Consider the following 26376-nt stretch of genomic DNA (forward strand, 5'->3'; position numbering starts at 1 on the left):
GGGGAAGCGTTCAGGTCTGGCTCCAGCAGGCTGGTGCTGGCATAATGCTCCTAGAACTGGCTAGCAAGCTAACTCTGCCTTAATTAGTTCTGCTAACGAAGTTTCTTGAGCCCCACAGTGAAGGCACAGAGCTGCTCGAGGCTGGGGTACAGCCTCGGGGTTGCGCCTGGTTTTCCCATCCCCCTTTCCCCTCCAGCAGCACAGACGACAAGATGGGTCTCAAGATTTATTCTCGTCTAAAAACACTGTACAAAGCATCAACATCTTAAAAAAAACCCCACCAAAACAACGAAAACCCAGGAAAATACACAGAAGCCACACAAAGGGAGGTGACACAAGCGCTACCGCGGCTGGGGTTTGGTGGCTGAATGACAGGGGGAACCTTGCCGGGATCTGCGGCCCCTCGGGGACCGTCGTTAGTCGGAGTCGCTGTCGCTTTCCGCCTCCTTCACATCCACGCTGAACTTGTACTCCTGGTCGCAGCCCATGTAGGCGTCGCTCATGAAATACAGCGTGTAGTTGTGCGTCCCTGTGGCCGGAGCCACGAAATCCAACTTCACCTACGTAGCGAGGAAGAACCGGTGTTGGCATGGCGGCAGGGAGACCGGGCGCATGCCCGGCTTAACCAAACCGCGTCCGTTTGGGCGCCCGTTGCCCCCCAGCCTGGTCAACGCTCACCTTGGCTTTCTGCTGCAGCGTCAGCCGCTTGATGGAGATGAGGCTGTTGGATTTGGAGTCGCCGATCACCACCCACCAACCCTCCTCGCGTTTCTGCCGGAGAGGGAAGAGTTAATGGGCTGGGGGCGGTGGGGGACAATCCACCCCCCCCTCCCCAAAGTGTCACCGGGTTTGGCACGTACCTGGGGGAAAAGGGGAGCGATGACCGGCCCGGTGACCTCCTCTTCACGCTCCAGCTGCACCAGCACCACCACAGGCCCCCCGCTGCGCCAAGAGAACCGAAACCGAGGGTCAGGGTGGCCCCCCGGTACCGGCACAGCGCCGAGGGGGCCGCGCCACCGCTCCCTGCCTCACCTGCGGATGCTCTCCTTCTCCACCACCTCGTAGGAGAGCTCGATGTTGGGGTAACGGTTACAGAATCGAGCGACATCGGCGATCTGGGCGTCCGAGAGCTGCAGCAGGGCGTTCCGGTCTTCGTCCTCCATCTCCATGATGTCAAAGACGCTCTCCACCCCCTGCACAGAAGAAGTTTTCAGCCCTGCGCTTACCCGGGGCTCCTCGGTGGGCGAGGGCAGGACCGCAGTGCTTCCTCCCCGAGCTTTACCTTGTCCGTGCAGCGTTTGATGTGCTCCGAGGTGAAGTGAGGCAGCTGCTTGAGGTAAGAATCCTTCGACCACATCGCCTGTGTCACCATCTGCGCCAGCTCCATGGCGGCCAGCGCGGGGCTGAGCCAGCCGTTACTGGATAACACATCCACGCAGGCCTGGATCAGCCGGATCGCCTGGACGCGAGGGATGGGGACAGGTCAGAAGGCAGTGACGCGACACAGTGACGCGGCGCAGGCAAGGCGGGCAGGTTCCCACCCGCCCCGTCGTACCTTGCTGAGGATTTCCTCGGTGTCCGACTGCAGCTCAGCGCTCAGCTGCATGCGCGACAGGTGAGCCTGCAGCAGGAGGTTGGTCTTGACGTGAGGATCGTTGAATTTAGGGTTGGTCAACTTGTGGGGAACTTTTTGGGCCAGCTACGGGGAGAAATGATAAATCCATCAGTGCTTTAGCCCTACAGAGGCGAAGAGGTGGGCAGCTTCCTTCCCCCGACCCTGCAGGAAGCCACGTTTCCCCCCCGCCCCGGCCCCAGATGTGCCGCGCTGCTGCTCACCTGCCGCAGCAGGTTGTCCTCATGGTGCCTGATGGGGATGTTCTCGTACTCGGCAGCGTTGGAGATGATTTCAATCAGCCCTCGCACCTTGGTCTTGGCGTTGAGGGACATGCTGAAGAGCTCTGGGGAGAGGGAAAACCGGACAGCATTAAACCCCACGGTACAAGAAGTGCCTTCAGGCAGAGAACACGCAGCCTCACGCTCAAGGACAGAGTTTTACACACCCAACCTCACTGATGGCACCTTCTCTCCATCGCCCGTGGCAGAGAGGGGACAGAGAGCCGGAACACCGTTCCTGGCAGAGCCCTTACCGATGGTGGTGTAGTTGATGTAGTAATAGGCGGCGATCATCCCCAGGTTCAGAGGAGCCACGTCCATCTCGTCCTCGATGCTGATGCACTTGGACTGTTCCAGGTCGCTGAGGGTCTGTTCCACCAGCTCAGAGAGGTGATCTGAGAGATGCCTGTGCGACACGCCTGCGGGTACAGCAGCGTTGTGACGGGGCTCAGAAACTCCCCAGAGGGAGAAAAGCTGCTCCTGTGAAAGCAGAGCCCACGGGTCCCCCGATATCCTCCAACCCCGTACCTGGAGCCCTCCGCTCACCTTGCAGGTTGTAGTAGTTTGGATTCTGCGTCATCCTGCGATACAGGAATGTCCAAGTGAGGTAGTCCACCGCGTCCTGCTTGTTTTCAATGGTCTTGGTGACGATCTCGGCGTTGAAGTGATCGTGCATGCAGTGGTCCAAGTGCGACTCCACCGGCAGGGGCTCGTAGAGGAATTTCTTGAAGAAATCCTACAGTGGAAGGAGTAGAGGGAAGTGGTAAAATAAAGCCCAGCACCTCCAGGGCTCTGAGTGAGGGTTATACATCGGCCTGCCCAAAGCTGGGAGAAGAAATCCACATGCCAGGCAGGAGACAGACATTCGCAGGCCAGAAACTGTGTCCCACCTTCTTGGATCCCTGGCACATGATGACACAACGACCCTCGTCGTCCTGCAGCGGGCGGTTAGCATGTCCCACCATCTGCAGCACGTCGTAGATGGGGTAATCCACGTACCTGGGATGCAGAGAGAGAGAGTTAATGAAACTCCACGGAAAGCTACCACCGCTCTCCCGCAGTTCCCAGCCTCTGCTTGGGCAGGGATGAAGGCTTTTGGGTTCAGGGCCTCGTTCCTCCATGCTCAAGCACAGCCTGAACTAGCAGGGTGGACACCAAGGGTGGACGCGGCCGGTTGTCTCGCCCACGACACAACAACAGACTCACGCGTGGATCTTGCCGTTGTAGTACTGCGTGTCCATGATGATCACCAGGTGAGCGGAGATGTTCATACCCCAGCAGAGGCTGCGGGATGCAACCATCACCTGAACGGCACCTGGAAGGTGCAGGGGAAGAGCAGTCAGCCCGTGGGCAGAGCATCTCTCTGGGTCACAGAAATCGGGGAGGGGAGAACGATTTGGGGGTTCTGCGCTCGAGCAGACAGGTCTCGTCATACAGGAAGGGCCAGGAAAGATGGTGAGATCATGGCCTGGTTTTGGATGCGGGAGGCAGAGAAGTGACAAGAGGCTTGGGCAAGCTGTTATCTCCAGTCCAAGGACTGCAGGGCACCGCCAAGCTCCGGGGTAAAGGTTTTACAGGGAGAAGAAGAGGTGTGTCCCCATCCCACCCCGCTCACCGGAGCTGAAAAGCTGCTCCACCACCCGCCGTTCCATGGCGGTCAGCCCCTCGTGCAGGTAGCCCACCCCATTGACAAGCGTCTCCTTCAGAGTGTTGTCGTTCAGCTTGTCCAGGTACGGTACCAGATCCTTCTCTGCGCAGTGCAGGAACCTGCCGGAGACGGGCAGTAAAGAGACCGCTGCCAGGCCCAGCAAGCCTGTCCCTCCCTGATGTCACGACAGATGCCCGAGTGACATCTAACCAGACCACTTCCCATCACTAGTTGTCCCTCAGCCCAGTGGAACGGCCAAAAAATCCTTGCCCTTGCCTCTGTCAGAGGAAGGACGCAGGCCAGAGCACCATTACCTTTGCCTCTGGACATCTGAGGCGCACGTGGTGAGGATGTTGATGGCTGTGAGCCGCGTTTGCTTGCGGGACGGGACAAAGACGATGACTGGCTTTTTGGGCGAGTGCTTCATGATGGCGTGGTAGACGGGTTTGGCCATGGAGAGCAGGCGAGTCTGCGTGTGGCTGATGTTGAAACCCTGCAGGGGAAGAGGAGCAGGCAGTGATGCCATCTGGAAACCAGGCAGAAGGGAAAGGAGATGAATTTGCCCGAACCCTACCTGAATGTGCAGTTCCAGGGGCACGGGACGGACGTTGGGGTGGAAGTTGAAGGTGGAAGTGGCGCTGCAGCCCAGCCAGTGAGCCACGTCCTTGGCGTTGGACAGGGACGAGCTCAGGGCCACGATACGGATTGGTCGCTCGATTTGGGAGGAGATGTAGCGCATGCGGGAGCAGATGACCTCCAGCACCGGCTGCAGACGGGAGAGGGTGTGTTGTGGAAAGAACGGGACGGGAAGCACTGCGCTTCTCCTGCCTGAGCTCCAGCCACTTCAGCCCCAGCACCCTCACCCACGGAGACCCCAGGCAATACTGCTGCCGAGCTTCCCTAAGGATACAGCCCTCCCATCCCAGCCCATCCATCTAGGCTCGGAAAAGCCGAGCCTAGACCTGGTATTAGGAGTGAGCACCCATCCACCCCACGGTGGCTCTACTACCGAGACCAACACGATGATGAGTGCCCTCCTCCCCTTGCAGACGCACCCCATTTTCACCCCCGATGAGATGCACTTCGTCCACGATGAAGAGGTTGACGTTCTGGACGTTCTTGCGCTGTTTCCAGCGTCGCGAGAGGATGTCCCATTTCTCTGGGGTGCTGATGATGATGTTCCCTTTGCCCAACAACTTCAGGTCGGTGCTGGTCTCTCCTGTCAGCAAAACCACCTTCTTATTGAGACGCTCTTGGAACTTTTCGTACCAGTCCAAGAAGACCTGCCAAAAACACAAGGGATGCTGTTGTCAACCTCAAATTAGAACAAATCCTACCAAATCCCTGGAGACACACACCGACATCAGCATGTCGGTAGTGGGACGGTGTCTCTTTGCTCCCAGACAGACCACAACTAATCAAAAGACTCTGGAGTCATCCTGAGGGATTTGACAGCAAAGAAGGGATGAGGAAAACTGAAACAGGGGATGAGGAAGCAAATCTAAGCCGGGTTAGGGCTCTGGTTCCCCCCAGGATGCCGGGCGTACCTGCTCTGCCAAGGCCTCCATGGGAGTGATGTACACACAGCGTCCCTCCGAGTTCTGGAGCAACATCCTCAGGATGGCGAATTCAGCACAAATGGTCTTTCCGCTTCCCGTGGGGGCACCCACGAACACGTTGTCATCGCTGTTATACACCGTGTTAAACACTGGGGACAGATGGACAACGCGGAAGAGAGCGGTTTAGCAAAATCTCCATGGATTTCTATCAAAGCTCTAGAAACAGGCAAGGAAAACACAGCCTGGACCCAGCCCACGCAAGGAGGAGCTAGAGAAAAGGCTGTTTAAGAGTTTTAGCTCAGGATCCACCAAGGAAAACAGGCTCTAGTCTGTCACAGTAGCTCCTAAGTGTTAATTCCCTACTCTGGCTGAGCCCAGGCAGAGAAACATGGACAGGGCAGCTTTGGTTTGCTCGTAAATCCATCCCTACAAGCAGCAAAGATGAAAAGTTTGGGGCTACCCGGCTCTGTCAACCTGAGGAGCAAACCTGCTGCTGCCAGACAGCCCTGGGACTAGCTGCTGGATGCACTTGAGGAATATATCAAAGACTTTCTGGCCCATGGAGAAAGATTTCAAGCCATCAAACCTCTGGCTCAGGGAAGCAGAAGGGATACACTGTTTGCTACAGAAGTTCCTCATGTTACATGAATAAACCCCACAAAGTCAAGGCTACGGGACTGTGAATACCAAAAGGGTCAGGGCTCGCCGAGAGGCAGTTTGGAGGAGGTGAGCTGAGGCAATACCCACCCTGAGTCTGGATAGGGTTGAAAAAAGGGAATTTGTCCTGGTAGAGGCTCTCAAAGGCACTGTTTCGCAGAGCCGACACGGGCAGCGGCTGCAGATCCAGCAGCTCGGTGGGAGGAGGGTACTTCTCAGGGAGGATCAGGTGGCGGAAGGAAACAGGCAGCTGGGTCTCACAGGCTGTCAGAGACAGGAAAATAACATTTTCACCTCTGAAAGCATTCCGACGGTTTCATCCCCAAGCTCCCTCTGCCAACGGGATCCCCAGCACAGCAGTCTTTCTCCCAGCACAGCACCAGGAGAAGGCCTGAGCTATTCCCCAGGGAGAACCGCTGCTGTGTAACCAAGGTGCCCCTGGCAGAACGAGACTTACAGAGCCAGCGGTCAGAGACCACCCGGATGAAGTACTGCGGGGGCAGCGGCTCAAACACAGGCACGAAGAAGGTGACAAGGTGCTCGTCCTGCGCGTACTTGGCTTTCAGCAGGAAATACTCATGGTGCAGGATCACTTCGCTGTCCACATCCTCCACCAGGATCCAGAAAGCTTCAGACGAACCGTGTACCTGAGAGAAGGCAGCTGTTAATCTTCGTATCAGAGCCCAGGAGCCGAACACCAGCCCTCCCAACAGCAATCCTGCCCTAAAAGTGCCCTCTGCGGGGTATTTAGCCTGCTGATATTTAGCTGCATAGCTCACCTTTTCATCCCACTGGAAGTCAGGGGCAATGGTGAGCTCTACTTTCAGGGTAGAGCGGGTAATAGGCTGCAAGTGGACCGAGAGTTCCAGTTTTGGAAACAGATGAACGTATTTGTGGATTGTCTTACCCATCTTGGGCATTCGGATCAGTTCCCCTGCAACAGAAAGGCGCTGTTGTCAGGACAGACGGACAACAGGGTGACCAACGGCTCCCAAAGTGAAAAGGATCAATGTCGGCAACCCAAGCTGGGAGGTGTCAGGGCGAAGCCTCTGCCCTCCTCAGGCTGTACCCGCACCAGCTCTGCCCCTTCAGTCAGACAGCAAGAAACCCCCCAGGTTCTGGGTCAAAGCACAGCAGAGGAGAACAAAGGGGCAGACACATCTCCCTGCTGTGTTTGCCCACATCTCCGTACCGATTTCGTTATGGTTCAAGTCGTAGAGTCGCTCAAATGGGAAATTCTTCTTCTCGATTTTCTTCACCACTTCTTCAGGCAGTTTCTTGAACTGGCGCAAAGGGCACATGGACTGCCACCTGCGAGGACACCGTGGGGTGAGACAAGCAAAGAAATGCCGGACGAAGCCTTCAGAGCACCGAGGTTCCCCACGCCGCCAAAGCCCAGCCCCAAAGGCAGCTCCTTTACACCCCAAGTCTCCTTCCCAAACTCTGCAGACCTAGCCAGGCTACGCTGCAGAATCTCATCCAGCCTGCAATCGGAAAATACCTCCCAGATCTCACTTACATCCGTTTGTCAATCATCTTGCAGAGGTTAAGGGTCTTGTCGGTGAGCTGGGCCCAGCCACGGTTCAGGACGATCTCGAAGATGGCACGCATCAGCCGCCCAGCAGACTGGGGGAACAGAGAGCAGCTCTCAGAGCTTGGCTGCAATCATCACATTTAGCTTTTCCTTCTTTTGTACCCATATTCCTGCCCAGCCGCATGGTAACAGAATGGTTTGGTCCACTAGCCCAGGTTGCCCAAAGCCCCATCTGACCTGACTTTAAACTCTTCCAGAGATGGGGCATCCACAGCTTCTCTGGGCAACCCGTGCCAGTGCCTCACCACCCTCAGAGAGAAGATGGTGGAGCAATTACTTGATTCCCAGCCTTGGGAACTTGGCCTCTGGGGTAGAAGAATAAGGCTACACTATAATCCTCTAGTGCCAAATTATTTTGATAACAAATTGGAGACTCCAGTGAAGATCTAATTCCTGTCCTGATAGGGATTAGAACTTCTCACCGCTCGCAGCTCGAGTTATTTTCAAAGCCATTTATGACCACAAACTACATTTCTGAGGTGCTAATAGTTGTCCGAGACTGAGACACAGCTGGACTGCACACAGCTAAATTGAGACGGAGAGGCCCCAGCCGCGTTTCCTCACTCACCTGGGTAACGTACACCATGTCTGCCATGAGAGCAAACCCTTCCAGCTTCAGCTGGGAGATGAAGGCCTGGAGGAGCACGTTGATCTGTGGAAGCAGAGCAGAGAGGTTCTCAGTGCCCGATTCCGGCGGATCAACAGGGACAGACGTGATCAATGGGGACCGACTGTCCTTTGCCACAGGACGGCACACTCAACCAGAGACAAGGAATGCCCCCCCAGAGCGGCATTCGCCATGACAGCTCTCTCCCGAGGATCACTGCATCCCTCCAGACAGGGGGACGTCCCCTCGAGGGGGGCAGGCAGGGCTCACCTTGGCACTGGGCTCCTCTATGCTCTCCTTCACTGGGATGGGAACACGCTCCAGCAACTTCTGAAGCTCGAGCTTCTCCTCCTGCAGAAAACCAAGGCAGGAGAGATGAGAACAGTCTCACAGGGCGACCTCCGCATCTTCCCCTGCAGCATCAAGCCCCATCTTGCTCGGGTGTCTGGCTCCATACCTCCCTCACGGTGATGTTCCTGAACTCTGAGGACAGCGAGAAGACCCGAAACAGCTCAATTTCACTCAGGGTAGGTTTCAGGAGCTGATTGTAAGTTTGCATCGTCTCGTTGGTGATGTAGTAGTGGCTGGCGATGCGACCCAGCTCTGTCACCTGCCGCAAGGACAACAGCCAGCATGAAGCAGCAGAACGACACCCGAGTGTTCATGGCGCAGACAGAAGATGCTGAGCAGGAACTAGGCTGCAGCAGGGGAGATGTCTCCAGACAAACTAAGCATAAACTCTCAGGCTACAAATCACCTGGGAAAGCTGCTTTACCTGGCACACAATTCCATACATCATTGCCTCCCCTTTCTCATCTCACTGCCTCTGAAGCAATGGAAACGCAACGGGAACATCAATTTGCTTCGGAGGCAGCAGCAAACGCACAACAGTGACAGACTGAGCCTCAGGTTTTACACCAGCGCTCTCTATGCTGGCAAACAGACGCGCACAACAGCAGCTCTGAATGACGCAGCACCCCCTGGGACCCATATTTCATCAGCAAGATGCCTCTTGCATCCTTTCTCTCTGCCAGAGGATGCTCCCATCCAGGTCCGCTCAGTCCCAGGGCCTGTCTCACCTGGAAGTTCCCCGTCTTCTTGTCGTACTTCACCAGGTTGTTCTTGTCCAACATGAGGGCTGCCGTGTGAACCAGATCCAGGCGGCGCTGGTCCAGCAGCGGATCTCCCTTCAGATCGTCGTGCGATATCCCATAGAGAGTGGGGGAGCGCAGCATTCGGATGTACAGGTAGGTATAGCCCAGCCAATTCACTGCATCCTGAGGAAACATCAAATGCCATCAGGGCTGATGAACGCACCTCTCGGCAAGCAAGGGCGACATTCTGGCTCAGAGCTCAGCGCTCCCAGTGCTCGCGTGGGACACAGCTGAATCCTGCCAGGTCAATGTTAAACCAGAGTTCTCCGGTACCAGAAAAATATTAAGCAATTAAAACCCCAAACCCCCCCACCCTCCACATGCTGACTTTTCCCCGGTGTCCTTCTCCATGTGGAGAACTCTGCTCTGAATTACAGAAGCCTGACACACCAGCCGGCCTGACAGGCTGCGAGTTCTCAAGGCTGCCCTTCCAGATCTTTAAAATTTGCTCCCCAGGCACTGAAAGTTGCAAATTTCTTTGCTCCCCTACAACGATGGCATCTTTCCCCCAACATTGATCATCCTTTGTCCCTGCAATTCCCACCAGTTCTCTGCGTGCAACAGAGGGCATGCGTACGTGGGGAAGGCAAAGATTCGCACTCGCCTTTGCGTTCTGGACGTTGCCGAGCACGGTCTCTGCATTCAGCATGTCTGGGAGCTTCGACACCATCTGACTCTCGATGGGGAGCTGCTGGTTGAGCAGGGACAGGTAATACTGCAGCTCGCCGTGGGATGTGATGAGGATCCCCTCTCCTTTGGTATCATACTGAGGCCTCCCAGCACGCCCCAGCATCTAGAAAATGGAAGGTGAGGTCAGCAAAACCTAAATAAAAAGCTTTTGGCTTGGCAATTTCTCCTCACTGCTGTGTCCTGGGGCTTTACTGCCAGATTGCTGGCAGGAGACACATAAAAATCTCTCAGATGTGTCTGGGCAAGATCCTGGGAGAGGAACCATTTGTCCTTTTCTCCTACTGATCTGCTTCTCCTCTGCCCTCACAGCAGGGCTGCTCCCAGAACAGCAGAGAACAGGGAGCGACTGCACTGAGAAAATACAAAAGCAGACCTCAAACATGCCTCAGCGGGAAAGGAAAAATCCTGCCCCGGGTCCCAGCAGCGTATCTGTTACCAGAACTTCACCTGTAGGATGTCCAGAGCGCCCAGCTCGGTCCAGCGCCCCTTCTCAGGGCTGTACACCTGCGTCCCCTTGATGATGACGGTGTGAGCAGGGAGGTTCACGCCCCAGGCCAGCGTAGCTGTGGAGACCAGCACCTGCAGGAGCAAAACAGCAATCAAAGCCAGGCAGAAGTCTCTCCCTAGGGGAAAAAAAAGGGTCTAAAATGCTGGTCCTGACATTAGAGACACACACACAAGAGACAGAGACTGAGAACTGTGACTGTCTCGACAGCTCAGCAGAGGAAGGTCAGATAAACAGCAAGATCTTTGCCCAAATTTCCCAGCTCACTGCATGACCCCGAGAAAATCCTTTGCCTTCCATTTGTAATGCAGCCAGGGAATTGCTTGGATGAGGTTTTGCCAAAGTGGCAACTGCAGAGGACACAGCCCGCTCTGGGACAGACCTCTGGCTTTAAACACTCAGCTAGACCTAGGGGAGAAGTTCTCGACCTCTCTGCTCCTGGCCATGTGCTTTCAGTTTCTATTCTTTAGGTGAAAAATCAAGACCGCCTGCCTTCACCAGGCACCAGCTTCAGTAGAGCGGGATGGGGGTTGGCTACGCTCGATCCTCTTGGTTTTGCCCAGAAGAAAACATGGCTCAAGCAGTTTTCGTGAAGTACCTACCCCAAACAAACGTACAATTCCTCCTGGTAAGTGAGGCTCACCTGGATGTGCTTGTCAGCAAACAGATCTTCCACCAGCGTCCGGTCCACTCGTGTCATCCCAGCGTGGTGAATGGCGAAGCCGTAAGGAAGGAGGTCCTTCAGCTCCAGGTTCTGCAGCAGAAACACAAACCAGTTCTAGGTTTTTCTACCCAAGCTGAGTAACACCAGGGAGAAAAGAAACACGGATCCTAGAGGAAAAGCTGCACAACTGCATCAAATTGGCAGCATCTTTGTAGCTGTGCTCCTAGCTCGTGCTGTGTCCGAACAGCCGGGCAGTTACCTTGCACTGCTCAGCTTCCGTCCTCAGGACCTCGGTGGAGGCTGAGCCCTCCCGCAAGAAGAGGCCCAGGGTATCTTTCTCCAGGCACATATCCCTGATGGCCCGGGCGGTTTTCCCAGTCTCCTTCCTGGAGTGAACAAATACCAGCACCTGTTAAAACAAGCAGACGGTACCGTTGCTGAGAGAGGAATCACAAAGACTCCCACATCCTAAAGGGACAGGTCATACGTTAATCAGACAGCTGGCAGAGAGAGAAAACCTGTCTGTCTTCCTCTCTCAGCTGCCATCGACCACCCAAATCCACCCCCTTCTCCACCGCAGCGTTTCTGCAGCGACACACCTCGAAAGGGTCTCACCAGCAACAGACAAGCACCAGGACTGAGTGCGTCAGGCCCAATAAAATAAATATCAAACCTGGTTCTTTCCAGCATGCTCCATAATCTTCTCATAAACAATCTCATTCATTATCTGGAAGCGTTTGATTGCTTTCTTCTCTGTAATCCCCACGTAAGTCTGCTCTAGGGGCACTGGTCGGAAGCTGTAAGGAAAAAAAACCCCAAGTCCATAAAAGAGCAGAAGAATGGAGAAACCTTGATACAAAGGTTCTGTCAAAAGACATCTTGTATTTTGTGCTACCGAGTTTAATCACTTCCTTTGTGCCTCAATTTACTCAGAGATTTGACGGCTCCACTTCTGCTCAGTTAGATTAAACAGTGCGGAACAGTCATACGCATTCCTGTTTCCTGGAATTTGCTACACGCACACTCAGGGAGCAAAAACGGTGTTTCAGCAGCTACCGAAATCCTGGTTTAGGCTTCCTTCAAACAGCTGATACAGCACGCAGGTACAGCAGAGTCTACCTGCCTTCTCTAAAGCATCTTCTTGCAAGTATGACATGGCAGGAAGCCTGGCACACATTTTGAGGCTGTATTTAACTGCTCTAGTCCTGAATATGCATTTACCAGCACATCTAAGAGCAAATAAATGTATGTTGAGAGTAGGCTGAAGGTCTGGTGAGACCCTGGCACCGTCTGACAGATAAAAAACTGTCTTTTTTTAAGGAAAAGACAGGTCTTTTAAAAGAAAGACAGGTCTTTCCCAGCTCTCAACAGCCACCCACCAGCTGATCAGAAAGACCTCTCCAAGCTTTCCATGGTACCTGTTATCGAAATAGAACAAGCCCTTGGCGGGGTCCACTCGCAGGAACGTAGCCACGTCCTCGTAGTTGGGGAGGGTGGCGCTCAAGCCAACGAGCCTCACGTCCTCCTGAGTCATCTCGATGTTGCGGATGGCTCTGGCCACCAAAGACTCCAGGACAGGCCCTCGGTCATCGTGCAGTAGGTGGATCTCATCCTAAAGAGAGGAAACAGAAACAAACTGGCTCCATTTACCCATTTTTGGTTTAGTTTCTTAACAGACCTGCTCGCACGGACTGAGACACACTCATCCCACAGCTGAAAACCCGAGTCTCTCCACAACCAAGCACCAGAGACGTCTTCAACCACTAACGCACGTTCAGAAACCACAACATTGCAGAAAGACCCAGTGCCCGTCCTCACCCCTCTCCTCCTCGCCAGGGTTTTGCAGGCACCGGTGCTACTCACCAGGATGACCAGTCGCACCAACTGGGTGTAGGTACGTTCTCCTCCCTTGCGGGTGATGATGTCCCACTTCTCCGGGGTGCAGACGATGATCTGGGTAGCGCTGATTTCCTCCTTGCACAGCTGGTGATCTCCAGTCAGCTCAGCCACGTTGATGCCATAAGTCGCCAGGCGCTAGGAGGAAGCCCACAGGCTGTTAAGCTAGATAAAAATGCGCGTTCCCCGTTGCAGACATAGAGCAGCACAGCCCTGAGACGCTCACAGACAAGATTCATACTTGTCCTGCTACAGCGCTGCAAGAAACGCGTGGATTTCATGGCCCACGCTGACATCCGAAGCCCGTATCGACACACAGAACCCAGAGAGTGCAGACCAGATTAAAGGCACAACCCAAACCCATCCTCTCCCAACAAGCTTCTGCCAGAGCTTATATCCTTCTGTAAGCATAATAGAAGGAAGCCGCCGCAATAAAGCTCATCTTCCCCAACCTATGGTTCAAGCAGGGCCAGGACCAAACCTCTCCTTACCTTCCCGAAGCTGCCCACCATCTCCTGCACCAAGGACCTCATGGGCGCAATGTAGATAATCTTGAAATCGTCCACGTTGATGGTTCCGTCGATATTAATGTGTTTCCCTATTTCTCGCAACATGCACATGAGCGCCACGTTTGTCTTCCCAGCGCCCTAGAATGCAAGCAAAACCGGTCCCATCAAATTCCTGGCTCCTCCAGAACAAAGTTTTGCCCGCAGCAGCCAGTTTTTTCTGCCCAAACAGATCATCCCCCTGAATTCCCCATCGCAGAGGACCTGAATATCGGGATCCTTACCGTGGGAGCACACAGCAGCAAGTTCTCATCCGACTCCAGCGCAGCACGATAGAGTTTGCTCTGAATACGGTTCAGTGTTTTAAAGCCCTCGAATCCAGCCTGGGCGTATTTGGGCAACTTTTCCACAGAAACTAATTGCTGAAAAGGGAAAAGATCAAGTTCAATGCCTTTGTTTCTGCACCTTGCAGGCTGCAGGGCATGTGTGAGATCTCAGAGACCCCCCTGGGGAGGAGCAGGGTCACGTCGTCTCCAGATGGCCAGAAAAGAAGTCCCGTGCCCAGGGATTGTGGAGCAGGTTAGGAAGAGATCAAACGAGCTGGCCCATGTGCTCCAAAGAGTACAAGTCATTGTTGGCTACACCACCAGAAAAGCAAATCCCCACCACGTTCTCAAGATGGGACGGATCAGACCACATTTCTGCCGCCAACGCTGATCAAAAGAGGCAATTTATCACAAGGAATGCCACGAAGCAGCCAGATCTCTGGCCCACACTGCACGTTGTAGCAAGGAGGGAGCAAAAGCAGAGCCGAGGGCTCAGCAAAGCAGCTGAACGGGGCAGGGGAGCCCTGAGATAGAAACCACCAGCACAGGATACACACTCCAGAAGTGAGAAACTAGAAATCAGGAACCTTCTTCAGCCACAGAAAATCTCTTAGCTTAAAATAACGATTCTTCAAGAAATCTGAGAGGGTGTCACAGCCACATCAAAGCATGTGGGGTCCCAGGAAGCATCTGTCACGAGATCAGCAACAACGCATAGTCACAGAAGGGTTTGGGTCGGAAGGGACCTTTAAAGGTCATTTAGTCCAACCCCCCTGCCATGGGCAGGGACACCCTCCACTAGCCCAGCTTGCCCAAAGCCCCATCCAACCTGGCCTTGAACACTGCCAGGGAGCCAGGGGCAGCCACAGCTTCTCTGGGCACCCTGTGCCAGGGCCTCAGCACCCTCACAGGGAAGGATTTCTGCCTCACATCTCATCTCATCTCAATCTCCCCTCTTTTAGTTTAAACCCATTCCCTCTTGTCCTGTCCCTCCCTGCCCTTGGCACCAGCCCCTCTCCAGCTTTCCTGGAGCCCCTGCAGGGACTGGAAGGGGCTCTAAGGTCTCCCCGCAGCCTTCTCTTCTCCAGGCTGAACCACCCCAACTCTCTCAGCCTGAGGTCTCCAGAGCAGAGGTGCTCCAGCCCTCGGATCATCTCCGTGGCCTCCTCTGGCCTCGCTCCAACAGCTCCGTGTCCTTCTTGTGCTGGGGACCCCCGAGCTGGACGCAGCACTGCAGGGGGGTCTCACCAGAGCAGAGGGGCAGAATCCCCCGCCTCGACCTGCTGGTCACACTGCTGGGGATGCAGCCCAGGACACGGGTGGCTTTCTGGGCTGCGAGCGCACATTGATGGGTCATGTTGAGCTTCTTGTCCCCCAATACCCCCAAGCCCTTCTCCTCAGGGCTGCTCTCCACCCATTCTCTGCCCAGCCTGGAGTTGTGCTTGGGATTGCCCTGACCCATGTGCAGGACTTTGCCCTTGGCCTTGCTGAACCTCATGTGGTTCAAGACCCACTTCTCGACCTTGTCCAGGTCCCTCTGGACACATCCTTTCCCTCCAGCGCGTCAGGTCACCCACCTCTTCGGAGCCAAAAGGCTTTGGCTTCAGGGCAGGCACGTGCACCTCCTCATAGCCCTTGCGCTGTCTGCGGAAGGAGCCATCAGGGAGCTGGCATCGCTTGTTGGCCATGAAGTGACTACCTTGGGCAAACACCAGATCCTCCAAGTCCAGCACCTGCCGCGGAGCCAATGCCTGGAAACAGGAACGGAGAAGGGGAGGGGATTAGAGAACAACGCTCTCCTGCCATTTTCACCCCAGGACTGAAGGAAAAGCAACTGCATCCAACTGGCAAGTGCCTCTTTAGCACATCAGGGGCTTATTCTTGGTATCTTCCTGCCCGTGCCACTTCAAATACTCTTTTTGCACTTGTCAGAAGGGCTAGGAACAGATAACTTCAAAGAGTTTTACCTCTCCTCCTTGGTCCAGATCCATGGTTTCCAAGTCAGTATCCATCCGGGACTGACGAACACGTTCCCGGCGAGAACGTTCCTCCTGTGTGAAGAGATGAAGAATTCAGCCCCGGGGAAGAGCTGCTTTCGACTATAGACATTCATGTAACCAGAAACACTAACTTTTGACTGTAGAAACCAGTGTCCCTAAGGCTAGGACATAAATCTGCCTTCCAGGAGAGCAGATGAAAGGAAACAAGAGACACAAACCTGCAGCGCCCCAGCAAAAGCCCAGCCTGCTGCTGAATATGGTATTACTCCCCCAAAACACAACCCCCAAATCGGTCACAGAACTCCTGTTCTCCTAACTCTCTCTCTAATCCTGCGTGCCAATAAACCTGTTGAGTGTCACATGCCAACCCCAGGTAATCAGGAGCTGATTGGAGGTGACCAGGGTGTTTTATTGCGGCGAGGAGGCCCAGAGTGATGTTACAAGACAGTTAACGCCAGTGTAAAAATGCGAAACTTGCAGATACTGACATTTTCCTGGAAAAGCAGACATCTGAGCGACTCAAAAATAAGAAGTGGTAAATATATCACCCTCTCAGCTGAGTCTGAGCTGCCGTCACCTAAGCAACATTTCCTATGGTTTCAAGATCCCAGCTGAATCAGCAGGCTCCTCTCTCACAGACAGCAAACAAAACACACAGCCCAACAATAACCACAGACGGCGGCAAGAGTCCCACGGTTTCTCCTCTCATCCTGCCTGCAGTTCCCTCTAGCCTTACCCGGATGAGGTCTTCCTTCTCTGTCTCGTGCAGCTGATACAAGAACTTTGACAGCTCAGGATCCGCTTCCATCTTCCCCATTATCCTTTCTTTTTCGGCTTCGCTTTGTGCGCTGGCCAGCAAAGTACAGTACAGGACTGAGGAAAGAAAATTAAGGGATGGCAGGAGGGGTTAAGGGTTGAACCAAAAGAAGGGAGCAAATACCAAGGCCCAGGCTTCACAAAGCAACACCGATGGCAGTTAAAAAGCTTCAGGTTCTGCTAGAATCACGTCAGAACAGCAGGGAAACAATAAAGCAGGATGATTAAAGCGAACGCCACTCACTCATCATCCGGTGTTGCCGCAGGACTTTAATGAAGTCGAAGGTGTTAAAGCCCAGGAGCAGAACAAGCTGGTTCTCACATTCCCGGTCATCGCTTGCAGTCTGGGAGGAGAAGAAATGAAGTATGAGCGGTTACCTCTGGGCCCCACAGAACAGGAATCTCTGCTTCGCACAGAACGGGACTCAAGTGGAGCTGAACAGCACCTACACGCAAGATGAGGCACCCGGTTCAGAAATCCCATCCTGACTCCCCTTCTTTCCTGGAGAATCACGATGCCCAGCGCACACGGGCATCAGCACCAAAATAAACAGGGAAATAGACCCGACTTACAATGATCTCCCAGCAAAACACTGACAAAACCCCAATCATCTTCCCCTTAGGTGATTTCTTTGTGAATTAAAACTAAGCCCAACCTAGTCCAGCGCTTATCTATCTTATTGGCAAACATGGCACATCCATGATTGCATTTAAGTTTAATTTGAAGAAACATAGATAATGAGTTGTTGGGGAAAATTCCTGTCTTCCAGACAGAGAGGATTTGTGAGACTGCTGCAGTCATGCGGATCAGGTGGCCACTGACCTTCAAAATCTCCAGCACTTCATCTGCTTTCTTCTGGGAAACAATGGCATCGTCGTAGAAGCGGCTCAGCTGCCGTTGGAGCCAAAAGGCGTCGATGTCTCGAGGATGCAAATCCTTCTTCTTCGAACTCATCAGCTCACCGGATGCCACAAGCTTAAGAAAATCCCACAAAAACATTATTTTCCTGCGAGAGGAAAGCAGGGCCATGACCTTTGTGTTGTGGAGCGAGGTTTGGGGCCCCTCTCGACTCAGAGAATCAGCAGATGCAACTGTGCAGCTACCAGACCTGTTAATTTTATTAATGTTTATTTTGGCCTCCATCGAACAGCTTCGAGGCTCCTCTCCACCCACAAACAACCTTAACTCCATCCATAGACCAAGAGGATCCCCAACCCTCCTCCAGACGACCCCAAAACCACATTTCACGCGTTCCTCGTCAACTCACATTGGCCGAGAGGGTGCAACGGACAACGGCTTCATCTCCCTCCATGTCATCATCAGATGCCTCGTCACGCACTTCGCCGTAAATGTCCTCATCGCCTTCCTGTTGGAAGAGGATTTCCAGTCAGCGCGTTTTGCAAATATCAAAGAGATTATTTTCCTCGACAGAGGTTAAACACCTGGCAACTTGTTGCTGAGGGGAAACAGCCTCAGGATGAAACGTTATAGTTCAGTCTAATGGTACAGTCTCAACTCCAAGCATAAAGATTTACATACATGGGTATAATTACTGTTAATGGCAATCACGAACATAAAGCTTCTGCATATTGAGAGGAATTAGTCTGTTAAAATGACCAACTACACTCCCCAAACAATCGCAAGTCAAAATATTAACAGGCAGAAGCTGTTTCCACTGGAATAATTTCCCAGTGTGGGCTGCTGACACTTAAATTATTTGGAAAGTAACAGGTTAAATCCAGAACAGTCTATTTTACACTAACTGCACTGGATAAAACATACGCTTCTAAATCAAGATCTATACAATGAACAGACTGCAGGAAAGTCTAAGGATAAATACGTGAAATGAGATTTTCAAAGCAACGAAGAGGACTTAGCCATACGCTTTCTATTAATCTTTCCTTCACCGCTCTGAAAATCTCATTCACGATCTCCGTTATTTAGAGTTCTTTATGTTTGTCTCTCTGCATACTTCCAGGTACCAAAACCTTCCGCTTATTGTAAATGTTGAAACAAAATTATCCTGCAATGGTAGTTCCTCAGAAACGTATTTTCAAAGCGGCATGAAGGTTTTCGCTGTGACGCGCATATTAACATCATTAACATTTGGGCTTTCGCAGGAACAGAACGCCACTGTTCAGGTAAAGGACCATGTGATAAAGATTATTTGTACTCTCTACACAGAGGTTTTGCCAGTGTCTCCTCCAACAATCTCATATTTCTCCCTCTTATTGTTCTCTCAACCTCTTCCAAAGAACAATCCCAGGGAGCATTTCCACGAAACACTTCCCACCAGCACATTTGAACGTCTCTCTTCTTCCCTATCTGCCAAGTTTCCCCACGAGATCTAAATATCACCATCTGTTTTCCATCGTACTGACTCATGATAGGCCTTGGATTAGCAGAATAATCAACAAATCCTCCCCAAACCAGGAAACAGCCTCTAAAATAATCCGGCTTCTCCTTCCCAGCAGAGACATCCAAGCCCGGGTCAACGCCCGCTTCCCAACAGGACAGCTCCCTGTGGAGCGGCTCGGAGCGAAGGGACGGGGCAGAACCTCAGCTGCCACCCCGCAGCCTCATCTCGTACCTCCTCGTCAGACTCGAACTGCACGTTCACCCCATACGTCTCATCGATGTTGTCATCTGCAAGGGAAAAGGGAGTTAATTCACCCAAAAATCTGGGCACTGCACGCAAAGTTCACAGATCCGCCCACCCATGCCTCTGTGCATCCAAAAGATGAAAAGAAAGTGGGTTTGGGGGCTTGAAAACTGTCCAAACGTGGAGTTTTTTGGCTTCTCTGTAGGCAAACACTACCCTGGAGCAAGGCTGGGTTTGGCCCCAGGACAGCGCCATCCCGTACCCATGTTCTGGATTTCCTTGTCTCCGCCGTAATCCGTGATCTTCTTCCCCAGGTTCACCAGCACATGGTAGCGAGTATCATCGGTCTGCCCCAGCAGCAGATCGATCTCCTTCCTCCTCTCCTTATCGCGCAGCTTCTCGTTCTTCAGCACCGCCAGGACCTCGTCGGCGGCTCCGCAGAGGATGTCGCGTGGCTGCGAAAGGAATCACATTGTCACATGGGAGAAGAAATTTGTTCCGTGAAGGTTCCTGAGCCGTCCCCGTCCTCACCTGGTCCCCAAGAGCCGCCTGAATGAAGCTCAGCAACACCTCGTAGGTCTCGCGGGTCTCCTTGGTTTTGGGTTTGTAGATGATGCCCACCATCTCATCGATGCCCTCGGAGAGCAGGGTGTAACCCTTCATCTTGTTGATGTCGTGTCTGTCCTCGTCACGCTTCCTTCTCCTGCAAAGAGGGGCAGGGAGAACGCCCGGGTCAGCCCTGCAACACAGCCCTGCTCCCGCTACTTCCAGTACGGCTACTCTCTTTCATTTGAAAATGAAGAAAAAAGAGGTATTTTTTATTTTTTCACTTCAATTTTAGTTTCCTGACACGGAGCAAGTGACTCCAGATGAAGAAAAGAACATTTTTGCATCTTCCAGGTTGGCGGTTTTCAGCCTGCAGCCCTGCATGTGCACCACCAAAACGTTTCCTGCTACAAAACATTGCCCAAACCATTAAACTCCACCTCATTTATAGCACTAAACCCAACCCGCCTTATCCAAAGACAGGACTACAACAAAAATCAATTTCCTGGAGTGTTTTTCACACAAATAAGAGTCCCGAGCTGGGGGCCCTGCACCCCCTCGGCGATGCGCTCGTACTCACTTTGCTCGTCTCTCCTCCTGCATCTGGGGTTTGGTTCTCTGCGCCTTGTCCCCCATGCGCGTCCCCTCCAGTTTGCCCACCAAGGACAGAACCTCTCCCGTCGGCTCATCCCGCCGGGTCCGGTCGATCAGCGAGCGGTCGGCTTGGAGAACGAGGTTGGAGTTCTGGGAAATGAAATGAACCGGAGATGGGACGGGGTCGGGGAGGGGTAACGCAGCCCCCGCTGCGCGGTCACCCCCATCCGGGACCCATAAACACGGGTTTAGGATTTAAGCTGAGACTTAAACGTGGGTTTAGGCTTTAAGCAGGGACTAAACCACTCGGCGCCGTCCTTGGGGTTGTTTCAGCCGAGAGAACCGGCAGGCTCCTCGCCTGGATGCTCCGTTACCTCTCGATGCCCGGAAAGTCCCGTTGTAAGGGGGAAAACGTCCCGAAAACAAATTATTAGAGGGGTTTAGGCCCCCAAATCCCCCCCCCCCCGGGGGCCGGTAAAGGGCCGTTACACCGGGTTCTCCTCAGGCAGGCCGCTAGGGCGGGGAGAAGCGGGCCCGCCACAGCCCTGGGCTAACGGGAGCGGAGGGCAGCGGGGCGGGCAGGGGCCCGGGGAGGGGGGTGGCCGCACTCACCGCCTTGTACTCGTACTGCAGGCTCCGCGCGGTCACGTCCGCCATGGCACCGCCGGACCGCAGGCCGCGCCGCGCACCGGGTCAGGCCGCGGAACGGCACTTCCGGGGCAAGCGGAAGTAAGTCCGGCCGGCGCGGCGCCGCGACCCGGAAGCGCTTCCGGTGGGGAGCCGGGCCTGTTCCTCGTGAGGGCGTTGGCCGGTGTCGTGAGGTTGTGAGGTTTAAAGTGTTATTCTCCGTAACGGGCCGTGACGTGGGTTCCAGCTGGAGATGACGTGACTGACGTAGTTCAGGTGGCGATGCCGGGCCCCGTCCCAGCAGCTGGATATCGAAATCGTTTTATCTTGCTTCCGTCTTCCTTCGGGAAGGCCGGGAGAAGGCCCGGCAGCGGTTAGCTTGCAATTCCCCGTCTGGAGGAGCTGCCGCAGGTTCGACGAGAGCGTCGTGTGAAGGGCGAAAGGAGGAGCCAACGCTCCGAGCGCGTGCGCGTTGTCACTTGAGCAGAGCAGGACCGTTACCGCGCTGAACGGCGATGAAAACTTCCCAAACAGGAGCGCAGCGGAGAAGGCCGACCTTGGTTTAGTCAGCGCTGGGTGCGCGGGGGATCTCTCCTCCTAACGCGCACCTAGCCTTTAATCCCTTACACGTTTATACCCTTAGCTTACAAACTCACTGCAAAATTACATTGACATCACGTGGTTACCTTATTGTGATGGGTGAAAAGTTTTCTCGCTTCGATTTAAAGCCGTGTGCTTAGAGAAATTCAAAGAGGATGCTCGGTGAGGGGTGGTCCTACCTCGAAGGCGGGTAGCTTTTAGAGTGGAGGTGTGGTTTGGTGTTAGAATTAGATTATAATGAGCAAAGTTCAGTCGAAGGATATGATTTTGACAAAAAATATTACTTGTACCCACTGCCAGCTACGTACTTTATTCTATCGTCCGTGTCAGGCTGGGGCTGTACAATGGACATAACTGGCAGCCACAAATTGGTTAGCAACATCAAAGAAACGCAACCACCCAACCATCGCCACACCGTTCTGCTCAGAACGTTCCCTTCCCATCACCTTGGTTATCCATTCGGTTACAGAACCGGGGGTCCGAGAGCAGCAGGCTGTCCTTGGAACCCGCAAATGTGTTGAATTAGAAGGAGGTGTACTTAGAGAAGATGTAGCGAAGGAACTTCGAACAGAGGAACGCTTGTTAACGACAAGATATACGTCCTTCAGAGCCAAAAGTCAGCGATATTCCTCTAATCGGTGTCCCCAGAGTGAACTGGCTCATTCTAATATGGAAACCACACCTCCAGTGCTACCAACACCCCCTGCCAGGTACAGACCCCTACTCAATGAATGTGCATAGTGAATTTAGAAGGTGCTGTCTTTAAATCGAAGCGAGCAAAGAGTTCACCAACTGTAGTTTGGAAGGTGTGAACAGCAGGCAGAACCGTGTAAATACAGGATGGAACTGTAATGGTGCGCCAGCTTTGTGGGAAACTGCCTAGCACCCATCTTTGCGCAAACAGGGAATAAACGATATCGCGTCTCTGCGTGTCAGATTGGCTTACTGCACACCGGGCTAACGAACCCAATTAAAGGGACAACAAAAAGTTTTGCAAGTCAGTGGTCGTGGGTAAAAATCTCATAATCAAAATTGCGGGATTAGAATTTGTGACTATTTCCAGGGAACAAAAGAACAAAAAAACGTTTTATAGAAGTAGACCTTTAGTACTTCAAGCATTTCTTACAAAGCCTGGGAAGATAAAGATTTGTTACCTTGTCCTGTCAAGAACCGATCTGATGAGGTCCGAGCTACCCGAATGAAGCCTGCCATAAAATGCCACGAGCGAAGTCAGCAGATTTCAGGAAACAGCAGAACACACGTTGTCAGCTGCTGGAAATGGGCAGTTCTCCAGCAATGCCAGTGTTCCCGTGCAGATGTCCATCCGCTGAGGTTCAGACACGATCTCTTTACAGGTGACTGAAAGGGAGCAGAACCTCCCACAAGACACGGCCGTTACAAACTCATCCTTAGAGAAGGAAAGCTGTGTATGTGTCTGAGTCTTCTACCTAGTTAAACTCTGGGTTATTTAAAGCTCCCTCAGCTACTGACTTGAGCTTTACAAATTAAGAAGGATGAAGAGCAAGCAGCAAGTAACTCTTGCTTCAAAAATACCGAAGTCATTTCCTTTCCATTCTTCACAGTGTCAGCCTAAAGGACAGGCCGAGGAATATACAGAAAATGGGCTTAAAGGAATCGATTTCACTGTTTTTTGAAAGGACACTCGAACTTGTAGAGGAAGAACTGTTGAGGTGGCATTGCTGTTTAAAACTATATTCCATGGCTAATTGCTGTGAAGGTAAAAAGCAAAATCTTTTTTTTTTTTTTTTTCTCAATCTTTGTGTTAAAGAAATTTTCAGAGCCTGGGATATAATCTAGGGCTTCTAAATTCCCACACTTTGTTTTAATCATTGTATTTTATTCTTTTGCTATTTTATTAGAGTAAAAGAGCATTTGATGCTGGAAGAAGAACTCTATTTTTATAAATTCAAGAAAGATTACTTTCATAACTGGCGGGCTGATTTAAACTACTCTCTCAAAGTGGTATTTGTCTATGAAAAAGCTGTAATACTGATGGCTTTTCTTTCATTGAGTTGTTGATTTCTACAGAACTAAATGGTCATAGGGTTATGGTTTTCGCCCCTTGTTCCTAACTGTATTAAAAAAACACATTCATACCCTTTCTAATATTGTTTTCTGTGTGAGCAATTGCATATAGCGGCTCCATGAATGCTTTGGAACTGTGAAAAGGAAGCAGAGAATTCTGCTAGATATGGAACAGCAAAAAAGTGTCCCCAGGGCAATATATGTGTTTTATGACACCATTCACACCGTGAATATGCCTGGGCACCCTTGTGCTATCTGACTGAATAATTATTGTGGAGATAAATGTTTTGTAGAAATGTATTGCTGATAAAATACTTAATTTCAATGCCAGTGTACTGTGGGGGTTTTTATGTTATATTGTTGCCATTTACTATGGAAGATTAAACCTGTTTTATAATCAGTGAGATACAAAAGAGCTCCGTTAATTTCCTGATAGAAGAATAAACTTTGTTATTGCTGCTATTGTGGCATTCTTCACCTACCCATAAGAGACATTCCATTGTAAAAGACTAAAGGATAAAGGAAAAGATTACTGAATACATAATTACTCTGTATTTACAATGCATGGAACGGCAAGGAAAGCTGTGATGGCAGTTTGGTTTAGCACTAAAACCAGATAGAACGGTGTTTTGCCAATGCTTGAGGAGCTGGGAGACAAAGTCAGTAATAATGCTCCTACTAATTTTAATAAGATGAAGATTTCAGCAAAATTCTTGGTGTAACAGCACGAACTGCAGGCAGTATATTAATCAATGAAGGATACATTTTGCTTTAGACAGTAGTTTAGTATCTTAGACAGAAACTGCTTATTTCCACCAGTATGAATCCAGGTTGAGTTTTTCTTATCTCTTTCCTATTCCTGCTTTGCTATGACAAAGGCCACATTCCTCAACCGGAGCCACGGTGGCACAACTGCAATAAAACGACCGGTACCAAGAGACTTGCAAACTCTGAATTTATATTGTACTTTTGTGCCAGTAAGCCTGCTCCTCCCTCCTTTTCGAGATCATGTGAAAGATTGAAAGGAGGAAGCGCTGGCAGGAATTTTCATTAAGAATCACTGGCTAATTCCAGAGTGCCTATTAGTAGAAGCCCTCTTGCAATGCCTGTGGTATCTATCCATCACAGCTGAATCATGGATATCGACTATTTTATATTTAATGTATCTCTTACATCTTTAATGCCTGAAGAGCTTGTTCCCGAAAGTGTTCTCAGCAGGGGGTATATTGTGGTCAGATTTAATCAAAATTTCCAAGGCTGGAAATGAGCTTCCAATAATTCTCAGCAGTTGTCTTCAGCAGACGCAATCATTAATTCCTTTTTAAAAAGCAGTACTCTTTTTCTTTCTCTGCTCCTGGGAAGTCTATATGAAAAGTATTACTACAAAATCAAGCCTCTGATTTTGGCAGTCAGGATACCAGAAAGCTAAACACACCTATTTTAGGTTGGAAGCCTGTTAGGTGCAGGAGTAGCATGTTTTTTCCTAAGGAAAACATTTGCTAAAAACCAGTAATTGTTTTTGCCTTACTTAGAGGTTGCTTCCGTACAATAAAAAGTCACAAACATTCAGTTGGTGATGGGGAGATGTAGATTCAGCTGGACAGAGAGCAGCAGCAGTGGAAGGAGCTGACTCTGATCTCACAGGAGTTTGATGCCTGCTTGTCTCTACTGTCATACCTAATTATTTCTCAAATAATAAATCAATGCTGATAAAAAGAAAAATCAAATCAGGGTCTTAGACCTGATGAGCTCAAGCTAAAACTAAACGCTACAGTTTCTAGACCTAATCACAAACAAGAAGTTACCCAGTCTGATACCCAGATACGTATTTTGTGGCTCAGACTAATCTCTACTTAGTACGGACCTAAGTTATAAAGATGTGGATGTGCTTTATTTTGTTGCAGCAGTTAATGGTTACATGCAACTCTTCAGAGGTATTAATCTACAACTTAAGTGTTCTGCATACTGCATATTATTTGCATCCTCAATAAAGACAAACCCACTATATTTACTTACAGGGCTTGATTTATTTGCATAAGCAGCTTAGAGATCTTGATAGGAAATGCTCTGAACGAGCACAAAGTTTGATTACATGATGCACACTTTTGAATGAAGAAAACAAAGACAGTATGCTTCTTATGACGCAGTGCCATTTGCATAGGAATAGATGAGCACATGAATTCACAGCCCTACGAATTTCTCCATTCACCTAATACTGACTCTTTTTACGAGTTTTATCTTTCTCATTTTTTTCTTCCAACTTTCTTATTTCCCTTTTCTCCCATTGAAAAAGAGGAAAGAGACATTCACAACACGGAGAACCAAAATTGAGAAACAATACCAATACACTAATCACTTTTTCTAGGGTACTGCCTGATGCATGCAGTACTGCTGATAAGAGACTGTCTTCAGAGCTTTAAATGTCCTCTGTGCAAGTCGATTCTCTCTGGCTTGAAACAGGCTTTCATTTTTAAAGGAAATTTCTTGTGATGTCTCATTCAGTTTTGATTCTCCAGAGGTAGAATACTTCTCCTGGGAACCCCTCCATTCTAAACCCAAAAGTTTAGATGACATTCAAAGTTTTGCACCTCTGTCTGTACCTTCAAGAGAGTACGCTGGCTCTGCGCAGTGCGTCAGTTGCATGACATCATATACTGAACGGAGAGCTTTTTTTCCTCTTATAAAGGGGACCAAAACAGAGAAAAAAAGAATCAAAGCATGCTTGGTTCAAACTGCTTGCAGGAATGGGGTGGAACAGGCAAAACCATGAACGCCACTGAGCAGTATAGTCTAGGGGTTTGAAGACCTCCGGCATTAACCCTTATGATCTCTCTTAATTTACAGT

At 51.4% G+C, this 26376-nt stretch overlaps 1 protein-coding gene across 1 annotated transcript; it reads right to left on the reverse strand.

The window, feature by feature from the left end:
- Positions 1–213: 213 nt before the first annotated feature.
- Positions 214–23928, reverse strand: SNRNP200 (small nuclear ribonucleoprotein U5 subunit 200). The gene is made up of 45 exons (XM_054804589.1): positions 20871–23928; positions 20245–20408; positions 19650–19821; positions 19381–19573; positions 19107–19162; positions 17784–17882; positions 17339–17491; positions 16760–16859; positions 16436–16572; positions 15667–15750; positions 15277–15450; positions 13658–13795; positions 13359–13514; positions 12835–13005; positions 12390–12583; positions 11645–11768; positions 11231–11380; positions 10951–11061; positions 10250–10381; positions 9717–9905; positions 9038–9235; positions 8416–8568; positions 8229–8309; positions 7920–8003; positions 7277–7383; positions 6950–7068; positions 6537–6691; positions 6215–6404; positions 5848–6021; positions 5089–5249; positions 4597–4824; positions 4116–4307; positions 3856–4034; positions 3509–3660; positions 3100–3208; positions 2784–2892; positions 2440–2629; positions 2148–2312; positions 1837–1958; positions 1556–1699; positions 1283–1459; positions 1033–1193; positions 861–942; positions 679–771; positions 214–560 (listed from the first exon to the last, which is right to left on the reverse strand). The coding sequence occupies exons 1-45, from the start codon at positions 20913–20915 to the stop codon at positions 417–419; spliced, it is 6411 nt and encodes a 2136-aa protein (XP_054660564.1). The 5' UTR covers positions 20916–23928; the 3' UTR covers positions 214–416.
- Between the last annotated feature and the right edge of the window lie 2448 nt (positions 23929–26376).

This window comes from Grus americana, chromosome 26 (assembly GCF_028858705.1).
Source record: "Grus americana isolate bGruAme1 chromosome 26, bGruAme1.mat, whole genome shotgun sequence".
Taxonomy (NCBI): domain Eukaryota; kingdom Metazoa; phylum Chordata; class Aves; order Gruiformes; family Gruidae; genus Grus; species Grus americana.

Excerpts from the sequence above, each read along its gene's own strand:
- SNRNP200 (XM_054804589.1), bottom strand. The coding sequence starts at position 20,915 with ATGGCGGACGTGACCGCGCGGAGCCTGCAGTACGAGTACAAGGCG. Across the intron at positions 15,751-16,435 it reads AGAAGGAAGACCTCATCCGG|GAGGAACGTTCTCGCCGGGA; the intron begins GTAAGGCTAGAG and ends CTCTTCACACAG. Across the intron at positions 5,250-5,847 it reads CAACCCTATCCAGACTCAGG|TGTTTAACACGGTGTATAAC; the intron begins GTGGGTATTGCC and ends ATCTGTCCCCAG.